Consider the following 14,991-nt stretch of genomic DNA (forward strand, 5'->3'; position numbering starts at 1 on the left):
TCGGATGCGACTTGGATGTGCGTGTTTTTAACTGTTTTAGATCAAAACAGAACATGCGGAGGAACACTCATAGTTAGTGATCGCCCTAATCAAAATTACCTGACAGCTCCATGGTGCTGAAACAGTGCACCGCAAGCATAATGGGCGAAGAAAAAATAAAACGAAATAATAAGTGTTATATCACTACGTGGCCGACAGATGCTTCTCTAGCCTGTATAAATGTTACAAATTGCTAGGGAAAACTTTCGTATCGTGGCTGTGCCAGGAAAACGTGAGGCATATATACTGCGCCATAGCACATCAGAAACATCCATACACAATAAACACAATAAATACTGTTGTTTCAAAGTTAAATTGTGTATTTATTTCACATTTAAATGCGGCTCTGAAACTGGAACTTTTGCAAGCCGAACCACATATTTTCAAGATGTAAAAAATGATTGTTTTAATTAAATAAAAAGTCAATTAAAGAAAATAATGTGCTTTGAGCCATGTACAAAATATGTAGCCTAAACCACAATAAGAACAAAACTCACCACAAAACTGAAACTAACAAAAACGAATCGGCATGCCAAACTGTCAAGAAAGGGAAAATAAAGTGCATAACTGCTTTACATATTTGATAGATATTGCTACATTGCTACAAAGCATGCTGTGTAAAATTTAAATAATGCTCCAAACATAGGGAAAACTTTGGCGAGGGAAAACTATTTCAAAGGGGCCCCTTGACCTCTCAGCTCAATTTATCTGAATGAAAAGATATTGCATTTTTCACAGCCTATATAGCATTAATAGCTCGCCCGCTGCGTGGGCTCGCTATCGCCATCACTGTTGACATCATTAATGGGACTTTGTGTGTGTATGTGTCTGTCTCTTGTGTGTGTGTGTGTGTGTGTGTGTGCTGTCACAATGCATCTGACATCACTGATGATGTCACAATTTATGACATCACTGATGACATAATTTGTGTGTGTGTGCGCGTGACTGAATTTATGACATCACTGATGATGTCATCAGTGGGACAGACAAACAAACATTGGCGCTCCCTCAGTCTCTCTCCTCTCTCTCTCTTCCCCTCTCTCCTCTCTCTCCCTCTCCCTCAGTCTCTCTCGTGAGCTTCCTCAGTCACTGATGACATCATCAGTGGGACTGATGTCATCAGTGGTTTATGACATCACGGATGATGTCACAGTGGGATTTATGACAGCACTGATGATGTCATCAGTGGGACAGACAGAAAAATAGACAGACCCTAGAGAGAGCCCTAGCTCCCATTTATATATTGATGATGATGATGATGATGATAGATAGATAGATAGATAGATAGATAGGTAGATAGATAGATAGATAGATAGATAGATAGGTAGATAGATAGATAGATAGATAGATAGATAGATAGATAGATAGATAGATAGATAGATAGGTAGATAGATAACTTTATTTTGTGCTCAAAGTAAAAAAAATAAATCAGGTCAGACATAAGAATGACGTCTGACTATGATATTACAGATAATACAGTAATACAATAGCTATCCGCCTCTGGCGTTAGCTACTGCAGCTGTTAGCTACTGTATGTTAATTATGTGGGCATAAAACAACACTGAATGACCAGTTTGAAATAACTGTTAACCAGTCACACTCTTTCCATAAAGCCCAGCAGCTTTGATATCTGTTGGCCGGTTGTTGATATGTTGATATTATAACAATATTGGCTGAGTTTCCCAACAAAGAAGCTTCTTAAGAGTTAAGAAGCTTCTTAAGGAGTTAAGAAGCTTCTTAAGTAGTTAAGAAGGCTCCAAAGAAGTGTTTCCCAAACGCCTTCTTAACAGTCGAGAAAAATAAAAAAAATAGAAGGCTCTTAAGAAGCATCTTAACTGGAGCGGCTCACTTGATGGCACTCTGAGCCCAGCAGTGGGCCACGACTCAGTGGTTGAGAAACACTGTTAACACCTAATCATGGTCATGTTAAACTTTATTAAACATTATTTATTTCAGACATGGACTGCAGTTCAAATTGCTTTATATACACAGCATACAACAAAACAGAGAAACACTACAGAATTTAAGCGACCTTGGGTTCTGTGAAAGGTGCTATATAAATCCACAACATTATAAAAGGAATCCATTCTGATTAGAGGAATATAGCCTACGGTAAAACATTTAAAACACAAGTAACCATACATACAGGGAAGATTTTCAAGTGTTCCCTAATTTTAAACACTAAAGGGTACATGAAAGAAAGGAAAAAGGGAAAAACACAAGAGGAACAGTGGACACAAGTATCTCCTTTTGCCTGACGCGGCTGGATCTGCCAGTGTTTTGTCATTAAGAAGGTGTTAAGAAGGCTCCAGACCCTTCTTACAAAACCTTCTTAACGAAAGATCATCTTAGCGCTAAGAAGCTTTTGGGAAACGCAGCCTTCTTAACAGAGGATAATTGGAAGATAATTTTAGGCTAAGAAGCAATCGGGAAACGCGTTGGCTTCGTTGGCTTCTTACGGGAGCCTTAAGAAGGGTCAAAGAAGCTTCTTAGCGCTAAGAAGCTTTTGGGAAACGCATGCCTTCGTAAAGAAGCAATTGGGAAACGCGTTTGCTTCTTAAGGGGGCCTTAAGAAGGGTTGAATTAGCTTCTTAGCGCAAAGAAGCTTTTGGGAAACCCAGCCATTGTGGTTTCTAAACTGTTTTTACGGACATGTGGGGAGACAGTAATGGCGGCATACTGTTTCTGGTATTTCCACTGTGGGCGGAGATATAGCCCCCTATGGGCCTTAGGCGCAAAAACTGGCGTTAAAGGCAAAAAACGTGCCTTGCGCCTGCCCGGGAAGATAGCAACATGATTTTAGGCCCCGAAATGCGCTTTACGCCAAAGAGGCGTGGTGCAGTGCCAGAATAGGCCAGAATGGGCGTTTCGGCCTTAAATACCGGCCTAACGATATCCTCCCCCCTGGCGTTAATTTAGCGCCTAGCGCTTTTCAAAACCAGGCCTTATTCAGTGCGCCGCGGATATTACTGTGCCTATTTACACACAGCTCTCCTCTGCCGATCTCACACTCTCTCCCCCTCTCTCTCTCTCTCTCTCTCTCTCTCCCTCTCTCGCGCATCTCTATCTCTCTCTCTCCCTCTCTCTCTCGCGTCAGACAGGCACAAAGACCGATGGAAAAAAAGTTGTTATATCTAATTTTGAGCCCCTGTCATTCAGAGGCTGTTGAGCCACATGTGAAATCTCCCAGCATGCATTGAGGCTAATACATTTCGACAAGAAATATCAACCAAATCAGCCTAAAGTGGTAGATAGAAATAATGTTTATGTTCACACAACATGCAATTCTCGAACAATTCAATATTGGCCAAAATAAAACATAGAAATCCAAACACAACACTATGTGAAACATATAATCCAGGTGGTATAACGTGATTTAGATGAGTGACAGCCATAACACGGTTCTACTGTGATGTCCGCTCCAATAAGACTTCTTACTTCACATTTACTTTTAAAATAAAAACACATTTATGCAATGACTTTACATAACGTAGGCTATATTTATGTGCATCACCTGCAGCACTGGAGAAGAAAAGGTAGCGAGAGAAAACGATATCATTCTAATCTGGACAAACTTTCACCAATCTAATCTCATCATGACATAGGGATAGGCTATATTTTTCTAGCCAATCCGTTTAGAAGATTCTTTTCACTTTGATCTTGCTATAGTGTAGCGTATTTACATGCTTGCAGTATTTAAACTGCAGTTAGATTGGTTTGAGAAGCATAATAATATGGAATAATATATATGAAGACAGACAGGGATGAAAGGGAGGGGCGGAGCTCAGAGCGCTTTGGTCGGCTTTTCTGACCGGAATGGATCGCAATTGGAGCTTAAAAGGGAAGGTGATTCGTTTACTGCACTTCTCCAATGAGCAGGTTGTGCATAATTTTACGCTTAAAAGGCATGGTTATAATGCTTAAGGCCGCGTGTAGCGCTGACACCAAAATATCGAGTGCGCTGGTCCACACCCACTAATCTGCGCTGCGCCTGGCGCTAAGCGCAGTTTTTAAGCCGTTGCAAAGATAGAGCCCAAAGAGTTTAATGAAGACCAGAGGTGAAGCCCGCAACAGCCTTTGAATGACAGTAATATTAGCTGCAGATTTGTATTTATTTTTTATTTTAGATCCAGGGCTATTCATAATATGGGCCTGATTTATTGTAAGTGGACATTATTGTTTGCATCAGAATTGTGACTTTTGCTCTCAGTATCGCTTGAAGGTTATGAGAGAGTTTGTGATGTGTCGTCCGATTCATTACTGCAGGTCAATAATTCACTTAGGACTAAATTGATTCATTACTGCAGGTCAATAATTTACCTGCAGTAAATTGATTCATTACTGCAGGTCAATAATTCACTTAGGACTAAATTGATTCATTACTGCAGCTCAATAATTCACTTAGGACTAAATTGATTCATTACTGCAGGTCAATAATTCACTTAGAACTAAATTGATTCATTACTGCAGGTCAATAATTCACTTAGGACTAAATTGATTCATTACTGCAGGTCAATAATTCACTTAGGACTAAATTGATTCATTACTGCAGGTCAATAATTCACTTAGGACTAAATTGATTCATTACTGCAGGTCAATACTTCACTTAGGACTAAATTGATTCATTACTGCAGGTCAATAATTCACTTAGGACTAAATTGATTCATTACTGCAGGTCAATAATTCACTTAGGACTAAATTGATTCATTACTGCAGGTCAATAATTCACTTAGGACTAAATTGATTCATTACTGCAGGTCAATAAAACAAATAGGCGTAGTCCTCTTCTGTATACTGGACACAGGGCTCCATCCATGTTCACATTCACCTCGCCAAGCCGGCTTTGCTGCACCGAGGGAGAAGAGAGAGGTGAACGAGCTGCTCCAGCTGAGCGGGACTCGGCCAGACCAGTTGTTCCTCCGCAGCTTATTTTCAACTTGCATGTGTGACAAATTGCGAGCTTTGTGTTTTCTTCACTGATGGTGATGAACAATGTCCACACTGAGATGCTGGCGTGTGTGTGGTGGCTGCTTCCTTTTGGCTGCAGCCCATCTGTCTTGTTGCTGCTTTGGGGTGCGCGCACGTTACGTGAAAAAAGGGGGGGAGCCGTCTGGCACACAGAATCGGATATGTAGACTGACTGACTGAATGCAGGTCACCGGTTGGGGCCGATCAGATTCATTACTGCAGGTCAATAATTCACTTAGGACTAAATTGATTCATTGTCATTCATCGTCCATTTCATCGTCCATTTCATCGTCCATTTCCGGTCACGTGCCGATCGATCGGTGCATCTCTAAATGTAAGCGTTAAAAAAGATCATTGTTTGCGTCACTGAAGGATCTTGTCTATGTGTAAAAGCACATTTTCTTCTAAATGCTCCTTATAACGACGCTCCACCAATTGAAGAAGCACTCTCATAAATGCTGCATTCAGTTCTGCTGTTGGCTGTGATTTCTGCCTTCAATATGTTCAAACTGTCTCTCCTCCAGTAAACAATGGATGGATAAAAAAAAATCTTAAATTAAATGAAGACAAGACAGAGATATTGATCATTGGAACTAGCACTCAGAGAGAGCTAATCTCAAGAAGACTGGGAAGTCTGGCAACTCAGAATAAGGATGTAGTAAAAAACCTGGGTGTTCTTATTGACTCTGAGCTGAACTTCAAATCTCATAAACAATGTCACAAAGGTTGCCTTCTTCCACTTCAGAAATACTGCCAGAGTTAGACCCTTCCTCTCTCTTGAAGACGCCAAGAAATTGACACATGCTTTTGTTTTGTCACGTCTTGACTACTGTAATGCTCTTCTGTCTGGTCTTCCCCAAAACAAGCACTGACAGGCTGCAGCGAGTGCAAAATGCAGCTGCTAGAATTTTAACTCAAACTAAAATGCGGGATCATATCTCGCCAGTTCTTGCAGCTTTGCACTGGCTTCCCATAGCGTTGAGGATTGATTTTAAAATGATTTTGCTTGTTTTTAAAGCATTACATGGTTTAGCTCCCTCCTATCTTTGTGACTGCCTGTCTGAGTATAACCCAAGTCGCTCCCTCAGGTCTTCTGCTGACATCCCAAAAGTTAGTGGTAAAAGGTGAAGCAGCATTCAGCTTTTCTGCACCCACTGCCTGGAACGGCCTGCCCGCGCATATTAGAGAAGCACCTTCTGTTGATTGTCTTTTTTACTCCCTTGCTTTCAACTGCATTTTATTTTTAGCTTGCTTTTTATGGTCTCATATTGTCTTTTCTTCCTTGTTTTTATCCATATTTAGCACCATTCTGTTGTCTTCTGTTGTTTTTATTTTTGTATTACCGTTACTGTTCTTGTTTTTTTACATGATTTTTACTGTAAAACACCTTGAGCTACATCTTATGTTATGAAAGGTGCTATACAAATCAAGTTTATTATTATTATTATTATTATTATTATTATTATTATTATTATTATTATTACCCTTGTACCCTACTAATCCATCTGATGGATATTTCCTACAGTCGCGTTGGCCGTTTCAACATTTTTTGCTTAAATGGTCTGAAATTAAGGCTAGGTATTTTTTTGGGGGTATTTGACAAAAATCAATCATATCTATCATCTTTCTACGATCCTAAGACCTTGTTTCAAAAGTACTCCTCAATTTACTGTTAGTCCATCTGATGGACCCATTGACTTCCATTGAAAACACTCTATTGGTAATCCCAGCAAATTTTAACAAAATTAATTTATTTCATTTGTTTCAGTGTGCATCCTGGACCAAATACCTTGAAATTTGACCTTAATATCTAACCTTGGAGTTGGTAGAAAATTTGGGGGAGTTACATGGTCTCAAAGTCCATTGCATAGTTGTCCCATTGGTTTCAATGTTAATTTTGCACAAAAAGAACATTTGTTTTTTGACTCCCAGCTAATTTTTCAAAAAATCATTATTTCCTTGATGTTACACATCTCACCTTGACTCAAGCGGTTAAAATTGTAGTTTCTACTGTGTTTGGCAATTTCCCCATATTCCCCCAGTTTTGGCATAGCAATCAATTCCATACAGTTTACATGAAATGTAAAAAAAACTGATTCCTATGCCAAAGATGGGAAAATATTAGAAAACTGAATTTGACAGTCCACACTACTGATTTGAAGCCTTTAGACCAGGATGGATGCTGGACTAAAGCTCGTTTGTGTGTAATGGGGAAAATGGCTGGAAGTCCAAAACATGCGCTTTTTGGATTTTTGGCTCAAAATATGAAAAAATATTATTTTTACAAAAAATCACAAAAAATACAAAAACCCACTGATAATGTCACAATGTCTGTGAAATCATCAGTAATGTCACCAGTGACATATTATTGACCAAAAATCATCTCATGACATCACTGATGATGTCATAGGCTAGTGATGTCATAGGTATTGTGACATCATTCCTGCCAATCTTTGACACTAGGGTTCTGTCTGTAACGCAAGTGAACGATCTTTATAGGTGGCATTTCTAGGTAATAAGTTGTAATTAGGCTGTCTGAAACCAGTTTGATACATAAGTTCACTGAATTTGCAACCTTTTTAGGTACCTAGTTATGGATAATTTTTGATAATTTTTGAGGAACCATACCATGCACACTTTGGTGGGTTAGGGTATCCCATGATACCTTGCGCCCCTTGCAATCCACGAAGAAGAATGAAGCTCTCCCCACAAACTTCCTCCAATGGCCGCCCCCACAAAACCTCCCGCAACAGAAAAAGTGAAACGCCCATTCGCTAAATAACAAGCATCATCGCTTTCTTTTCATTTTTATTTTAGAATAGTCAATAGCGTAAACCATTACTTCATTTCAGTGCGGTCAGTTGTTTGTACGGTGTCAGGAAAGTCACGTTTGAAGAATAGTAGGAAGCATCTTAGCTGACGGTGTTCTGGACAGCAGCCACTAGTTAGGTGGCTAGCGTTTTACCCGCTCCGTGCGCGCGCCTGCACCAGGAGTACAAAGAACTTCATGACCAGTGCTCTGCCATGGACAGCAACACAGAGCCAGGTACTAGCAACATGGCTAGTCTTGCTTGCCAGCCTCCCCTCCCAGGCCTGCGTTCACCTTCAAGTGTAAGTGAAGTTCGTTTTTAACCAGCCATTACTTAAGCACACATTTGTTGGTTGAATGTGTAACGTTATCGATAAGAAATACGCTAGGTAACGTTATGCATTCATTAGCTGATGATGACGTTAGCTCCTTTGGCTTCAGCTCTGCTCACTGTCTAAATAAATTACACCGTGGCAACTGATTTATTTTATAGGGACAAAACAGGATACAGCAAAGCTGATTAAGGCCAGGATGCGGCTCAAGAAGCTTTTTACAGGGGACAGGAATTCGGCTATCAATGGATGGAAGTAAGTTACACACCAACATTGAACAACACAGCTTATTATGCTCTGGCTTTTGCTGTGGGTTGATTTGGCGGGGGGGGGTTAGCTTGATTTCACTCAAATTTAAGTAACCAAATATCCCAATCAGACGATATATAAAGATGAGTAGTCTAATCTAGATTTCACACTCACCGAGTTGTCTCCCCAGTGTAGACAGTTCTACAATTCAGTGCTAAATCAACATCAAACATCTCCCCATATGGGTCCCTGTGCCATGAAAACATTTGAGATGAACAAATCACTAATTTAAACGCCTCCATTTCATAGAGGTTCATATGCCCAGTTTTCATACCAGTGTTGCCAGGTGGGAAATATTGAATCACTGATGCTGTCACAAATGGACACAGCCCACAAATCCTGTGTGTTTTGTGTATGTGTGTGTTTTGCAGTCAACTACTAGCTGATATTGGGCTGGAGGGGAAAGTGGACTTCAAATCTGCCCCCAAAAAATGGGACAACTTGAAGACCCAGTACAAGGTATTAATTGTTCTTGAGTGTTAGCCACAGGCCACTACTGCATTTTACTTTATGCACTGTTCTTTTTTTTTTTTTTTTTTACTTTTTATTGACAGATTATTATACATTCTTACATTGTATACGTTGTAGATATGTACTGCCATAGATTTATTTTTTATTTTTTTATAGACAAATAAAAGAAAAGACAAAACCACAACAGCCGCAACAGCAGCAACAAAACAAACAAACAAAAACAAAAAACAAAACATATAGAGCAGGGAGTCTACTTTTCATTGTACATTCATCTTGGATCCAAAAAAATAAAATCTGGCCTAATGGGTGTTATATATTGAACCCAGCATTCCCATCTTGAGGTAAATTGTTCTACTTTATGATTGATAACAGCAGTTAGTCTTTCCATCTTATATATATCCATTGTAATATTCATCCATTCTTTCACTTTAGGGCTCTTTATGCACTGTTCAATTGTCGTTTCTTCTAGAAACTGAAAGATCCACCAACCGGTAGTGGTACAGACCGCGGTGAGGGTACACCGGCCACCTGGCCTTGGTACAACCTGATGGACGAGGCCCTGGGAAAAAAACATTCAATAACGCCTGCGGTGGTTAGGGCCACGTTGCCTTTGGAGGGTGTGCCAAAGCCAGCAGCTGAACAGGAGCGAGGTGATGGAGAGGAGGAGGCAGCGGCGGCTGGAGGAGAAGGAGAGGCACGAGAGCCAGAAAGAGCACAAGAAATGGCCCCAGCCCCAAAACAGAGGAAGCGGCGTCGCCTCGCCGATCTGATTGAGGAGGAGATGGAGCGTGAAAGAGAGAGGCAGGAACAGAGAAGAAGGGATCAGGCAGAGCGAACCGACCGACTCTTCTCTATCCTAGAGAGATTTATGGATAGGCGTTGAGCATTTTCTTTCTAACTTATTTTTAGTTTAAAGGAGAATATTTAATCCAGAAGTGTTGGTACACAGGTAACCTCAGGTTTACATACAATGTACAACTTCAAATACAATAAGAGACACGGGCAGGAAAAACGCAACGCGTTTCAACCTCACTGGGTCTTCGTCAGCCTTCAGCCTGATGAAGACCCAGTGAGGTTGAAACGCGTTGCGTTTTTCCTGCCCGTGTCTCTTATTGTATTTGAAGTTGTACATTGTATATAAACCTGAGGTTACCTGTGTACCAACACTTCTGGATTAAATATTCTCCCTAAAAAGTAACCAGTAAGCTCCTTTTTCCACTTTTGATTCTATGTTGACTTTGAGCTTGCTTGCTGCCACTTTCTCTGCTCCTAGTTTAAAGGAGAACAATGCTGATTTATTTTGCACATGATCTCAGACATCTGAAAACTGCAAACAGTTTTGCAGGCATTCATTTAGGTTGACATTTATTGAGAGTTGGTCTGTGTTCATTTGAGGAGGCAGTGAAGTCATTCATGGACAAATGACATCACTCACTTGAACTCAAATTAACTTTCAAATCTGTCAAACTAAATGAATGCCTGCAAAATTGTTTAGAGTTTTCAGACATTTGTGAGATCATGTGCAAAATAAATCAGCATGGTTTTTCAGTGAAGTTCTCATTTGCATTTTGTTTCATAAACAATGCAGATTGATCTCACACATATCTGACAACTGTAACCAATTCTGCATGCATTTATTTAGACAGTTATTGAGAGTTGATCTGTGTTAAGTTGTGGAGGCAGTGTTGTCATTAATGACATCACTCAACTTAACTCAAAATCAACTCTCAATAACTGTCTAAATAAATGCATTCAGAATTGGTTACAGTTGTCAGATATGTGTGAGATCATGTGCAAAATAAATCAGCATTGTTTGTCAGTGAAGTTCTCTCTGTTTCATGTTGGTTGAATCAACCCAGTTTTGACTGAAATTAAATGAAATGTGATTTTTTATAAATGGTTGTTCAAGGTTACTTGTAATAAAATAAACAAAAGATTGTTTTACAAGCAAATTGTTTTATTTCAAATGTAGCAAAAATAAACTGGGTAACAGTGGAACACACTCAAACTAAAAATATTTACATTCACAGTACAACAGATTACAAAAATTCAAGAATAATTTTACAAAACAACAAAAATAATCATTTTACAACTATTATCAAATGGTACAAAAGTTGATTTGCCAAAGGGTGGTTGCCAACTCATTTGTATATAACCGGGGTAAGGGGAAATGCCACAAGACTTACTTCACATTACAGGACAGGATCCCGGACAATTGACGCCACAGACAGACTTGACAGCACAAGACACTAGACAACGTGCTCCGTTAAGACCCTGCTTGGAGGGGAACTGCCGGTGTCGGGCTTCCGGCGGACTCTAACGTTAGTCAACAGGATTCGGGAGAACATTATGGGAGAACACCCAGACGCACCATAAGCTTGAGCTCAGTGCAGTGCGTACTCATGGCCACCGACCACATCCTGGAGTGCGCTGACTTGGGTTGATAGATGGTCACGCAGGGCGTTCCCATTCATTTCCCCAGCTTGTGCCTCGCCCCCAGCCTCATCATCAGCAGGGTCTTGCCCATCTTCTTCCTCCATGATGTCACCCACTCCCAGGCAGATGTTGTGCAGTGTGGCGCATGCCATGATGACATCTGGCACAAAGGTGGAGTGTACCTTAGAGGGAAACCAAAGATTAATTCAAGGATAAGTACATAAATTATTTCTCTTTGAATTTGCTCATTTGCTGCGGTCATTCTCAGTTTAAATTACCTCCAGGGCCTGCAGGAAGATGGCTCTCCACCGGGTCTTCATCATTCCAAAGGCTCGCTCTATGATGTTGCGAGCCCTGGCGTGGTGGATGTTGAAGCGCAGCTTCTCTGCACCTCTGACAGGTCTCCTGAAAGTAGGGATGCACCAATGAACATTTTGGCCGATACGATAACCGATATTAACATTGCAACATTGGACCGATATGAATATGTAAAAGAAAAAAAGACTAACATCGGCCGATACGATATGATTGCCAATATATCGTGCATCCCTACCTGAAAGGAGTGATGAGGGCCAGTGGTCTCTCCAAACAGGGGTAGCCACTGTCTCCAAGGAGGAAAGTGCCAGGGGGAGGGTAGGCAGAGTGGTAGATGGGGCTTCGCCGCAGCACCCTTGCGTCATGCACTGACCCCGGTGTTCCCACGTAAATGTCAATGTATCGGCCCCTGCTGTCACACACTGCCTGGAGTTGGATTGACGTGTACAGCTTTCTGTTCCTGTACAGGGGTAAAATCAAAAACAAGAAAATATTTGTGAGCCTGTGAGGAAATGTGTACAATGCATTAAATTAAGTATTATATTAATGTAATACTGCTCTATGCCTGAAATATGGCATGGTGCCTGAGAACTTTAAGCCTTGCCTGTAGCATTGTGCGTCCTCTTCCCCAGGTGCCTTGATTCTCACATGGCAGCCGTCAATTGCCCCACGGGCATTCCTGAATGCCGGGTGCCTGGCCAGGTGAGCAAAGCCATCCCCAACTGCCCTGTGCTCCTCCTCTGTCTGTGGCAAACGGATGACACGAGGGGCCACATTGAGGAGTTCCGTCGCCATGCGGTGGACCAACAGGTGGACTGTGGAGCGGGGTATATCGAATGCTCTGGATGTCACCCTACAGGTTAGGTAGGAATGGAGATTGAGACCATTACATAATCAATACCAGTTATGTTAAAAATGTATTGTAGTCTCGTCTTTCCACCAAGTAATAGAAAAGTATCGATAGTGGTATCAATAAAGATTCAGATCTTTAAGCAGTCTCTAAAATGTAATTAATAAAAATTAACTATCCCCATTCTTACCTGTAGGAGGTACCAGCTCCTAACCAAAAGAGGAAAACCAGCACTTCCAGCTCCGGTCCCCAGCCATGGTGCCTCTGAGGGTCCATCATGCGTAGGAGGGCTGTGATGGCGTCTCGGTGGAGCCTGAAGTCTGGACGTGTGTCTCCATCATCAAAGTACAGGCGCAGCAGTGGCACATGAATGTTCAGACGGCAGTAGGTAGTCAAGTTCTCCTGTTGGGGGAGATGGGGTCACGTCATGTGTACATTTTAAAACTCTTGAAATCTGTTTAAAGTTTAAGCCATTTATGTCAACCAATCTATTTACCATATCCATACATTCATTTATTTCCTACGTGTACTTATGAAAAAGGGTCAAGTGATTTTAAATTTCTATTCACCATTGACCGTCTCAATGTTAAATGTTGTGAATTACTGTAACCATTAATTGTATTAAATCCTAATACTTCAATTTAGCAATCTGTGTTCTAATTTATTAAACTGATTGATGTATGTATCTGTGCATCTGTATTTGCAAATCGTAATGAATTATGACTGCTCTAAACTATCTTGCTGGCTGGCTGAGCCAACGGGGCTAGCTGGCTATCAGTCATGTGGGGTATAGCATAGCATCTAACGCTAGTTCTGTGTCTTTGAGACATTTTAAATAATCTCTTGGTCCATTATGTTACTGCAATGGCCAACCCCTGGGCCCAAGACAATAGAGCATAATTTTACTTCACTGGAAGAACGTCACAATTATGTAGTAGACTGTCTTTTGTCCAGTCACGGAGCTAAATTTGCTAACTTCAGGCCTACTGTACCTGGTCTGGTTCGCTAGACAAAAGTGCCGCCCACCGCTTCAACCTCCCCATCCTGGCACGGTCCTCCTCGGCCTCTTCCTCCGCCATCTCCTCAAAATAATAATAAATAATAATAAAAAGAAACAGCAGTTCTTCTTCCATTACTACGAAAAAAGTCTTGCCGAAAAACAACTGGTTTAGCTTAGCTTGATCTCAGTCTAGAACGTTCCAGCAGTCGCTTCTTCTTCTTCTTCTTCTTTCAAGTTTGCCCACTGCAGGACAAGGATAAAATGACGCTACCTTAAAGCGCCAGGACGTCTGAAACAAGTTTATTTTTCAGTCACCTATATTAAAATTGATACCTAATTAATAAAGTATCTAGTTAGGTAGCTAGGTGATAGGAAGCTCACTTGCGTTACAGACAGACCCTAGGCATCTTGCAGTGGTGACTTTTGTAAAACACCCCAACCTGCCCATAATATCAGACCCAAATCCAGTTTGTCTTTATGGAAAGGAAAAAAAAAAATCACTTTTTTTTTTTACTGTACTTACTGTACACTGGCATTTGAGGGGTTAAAATGTTGATATGAGGTATTAGGGAAGAAGTTACCAATGAATTATAAACAGTCAAAAATTTAAAATTTGTAATTAATATTTATAAATTAGTACAGTATTCCCGTTAAGGTCCATCAGATGGATTAACAGTAAATTGAGGATTATTCGTAATTGGGGTACAAGGGTTAAACCTGACTTTTTACAGGTTTGGGCTTAAGGCTCTGTTGCCCTGGTAACAAGTCTGGCTAAATTTGTTAACACTTTGAGTGCCACGGCCCTTGGGCAAAAGGTGCTGTACTGTGCCACATAGGCCGCAATGCATTTTAAAACAGTCATATCATTTCTTTAATAATTACTATGTAAACACTGAACACGCACAAATAACGATGAGACTCTCTTCTATCACCTGCAAAAAAAAGTTTATTGATCCCATTTTCCGTTCTTTAGTTATGAGCCGGAGAAGATAGCTTGATTTGACCAAAAACAGCCATTTTTTTCTAGAAACCTGAGATATTCAGCCTTTTGTGAAAGGAAGCATTTCAAGCACATCATTGACTCATTGCTAATATTTTCTGATGTAATGACACCTCAAAAATAATTTCCTTCAATGGGTCTGTTGTATGCTGTAGTGTCCTGCGTGCCCCACCTCCCCCCCTCCTCCTCCCCCCCCCCCCCCCCCCCCCGTTGTGGGAGGAGTGTCTCTCTGCTCTGCTCGGCTCTGCTGTGAGTGCGTTTGCTCTGCGTGTGCTCAGCACTAAAAAAAGTCCGCTACATCCAGCTTTTTTACAGCCGCGTGTCACCAGCTCCCATGCTGTCACAACTCCACGGCTGATCATGCGAATGGGCTGTTGCAGCGGACACGGAGGTGCTCAATTGTGACAGCAGATTGGCTGCTGCAGGGGCACAGCTAACGTTATGCTTCAATGAAGCAGCTGC

At 41.1% G+C, this 14,991-nt stretch overlaps 2 protein-coding genes across 2 annotated transcripts in view; both read right to left on the reverse strand.

The window, feature by feature from the left end:
• The window catches only part of LOC310775420 (NACHT, LRR and PYD domains-containing protein 3-like), an 888,839-nt gene that overhangs the window by 837,184 nt on the left and 36,664 nt on the right, over nucleotides 1–14,991 (reverse strand). The window lies entirely within an intron of this gene.
• Nucleotides 10,943–13,608, reverse strand: LOC310774941 (putative nuclease HARBI1; the record flags this gene model as incomplete). The annotated part of the gene is made up of 6 exons (XM_083635031.1): nucleotides 10,943–11,546; nucleotides 11,643–11,769; nucleotides 11,918–12,139; nucleotides 12,284–12,532; nucleotides 12,720–12,931; nucleotides 13,522–13,608. 6 exons carry the CDS (start codon nucleotides 13,606–13,608, stop codon nucleotides 11,313–11,315), a joined length of 1,131 nt encoding a protein of 376 aa, XP_083491157.1. The 3' UTR covers nucleotides 10,943–11,312.

Source organism: Poromitra crassiceps (genome assembly GCF_964638095.1).
Source record: "Poromitra crassiceps genome assembly, chromosome: 4".
Taxonomy (NCBI): Eukaryota; Metazoa; Chordata; class Actinopteri; order Beryciformes; family Melamphaidae; genus Poromitra; species Poromitra crassiceps.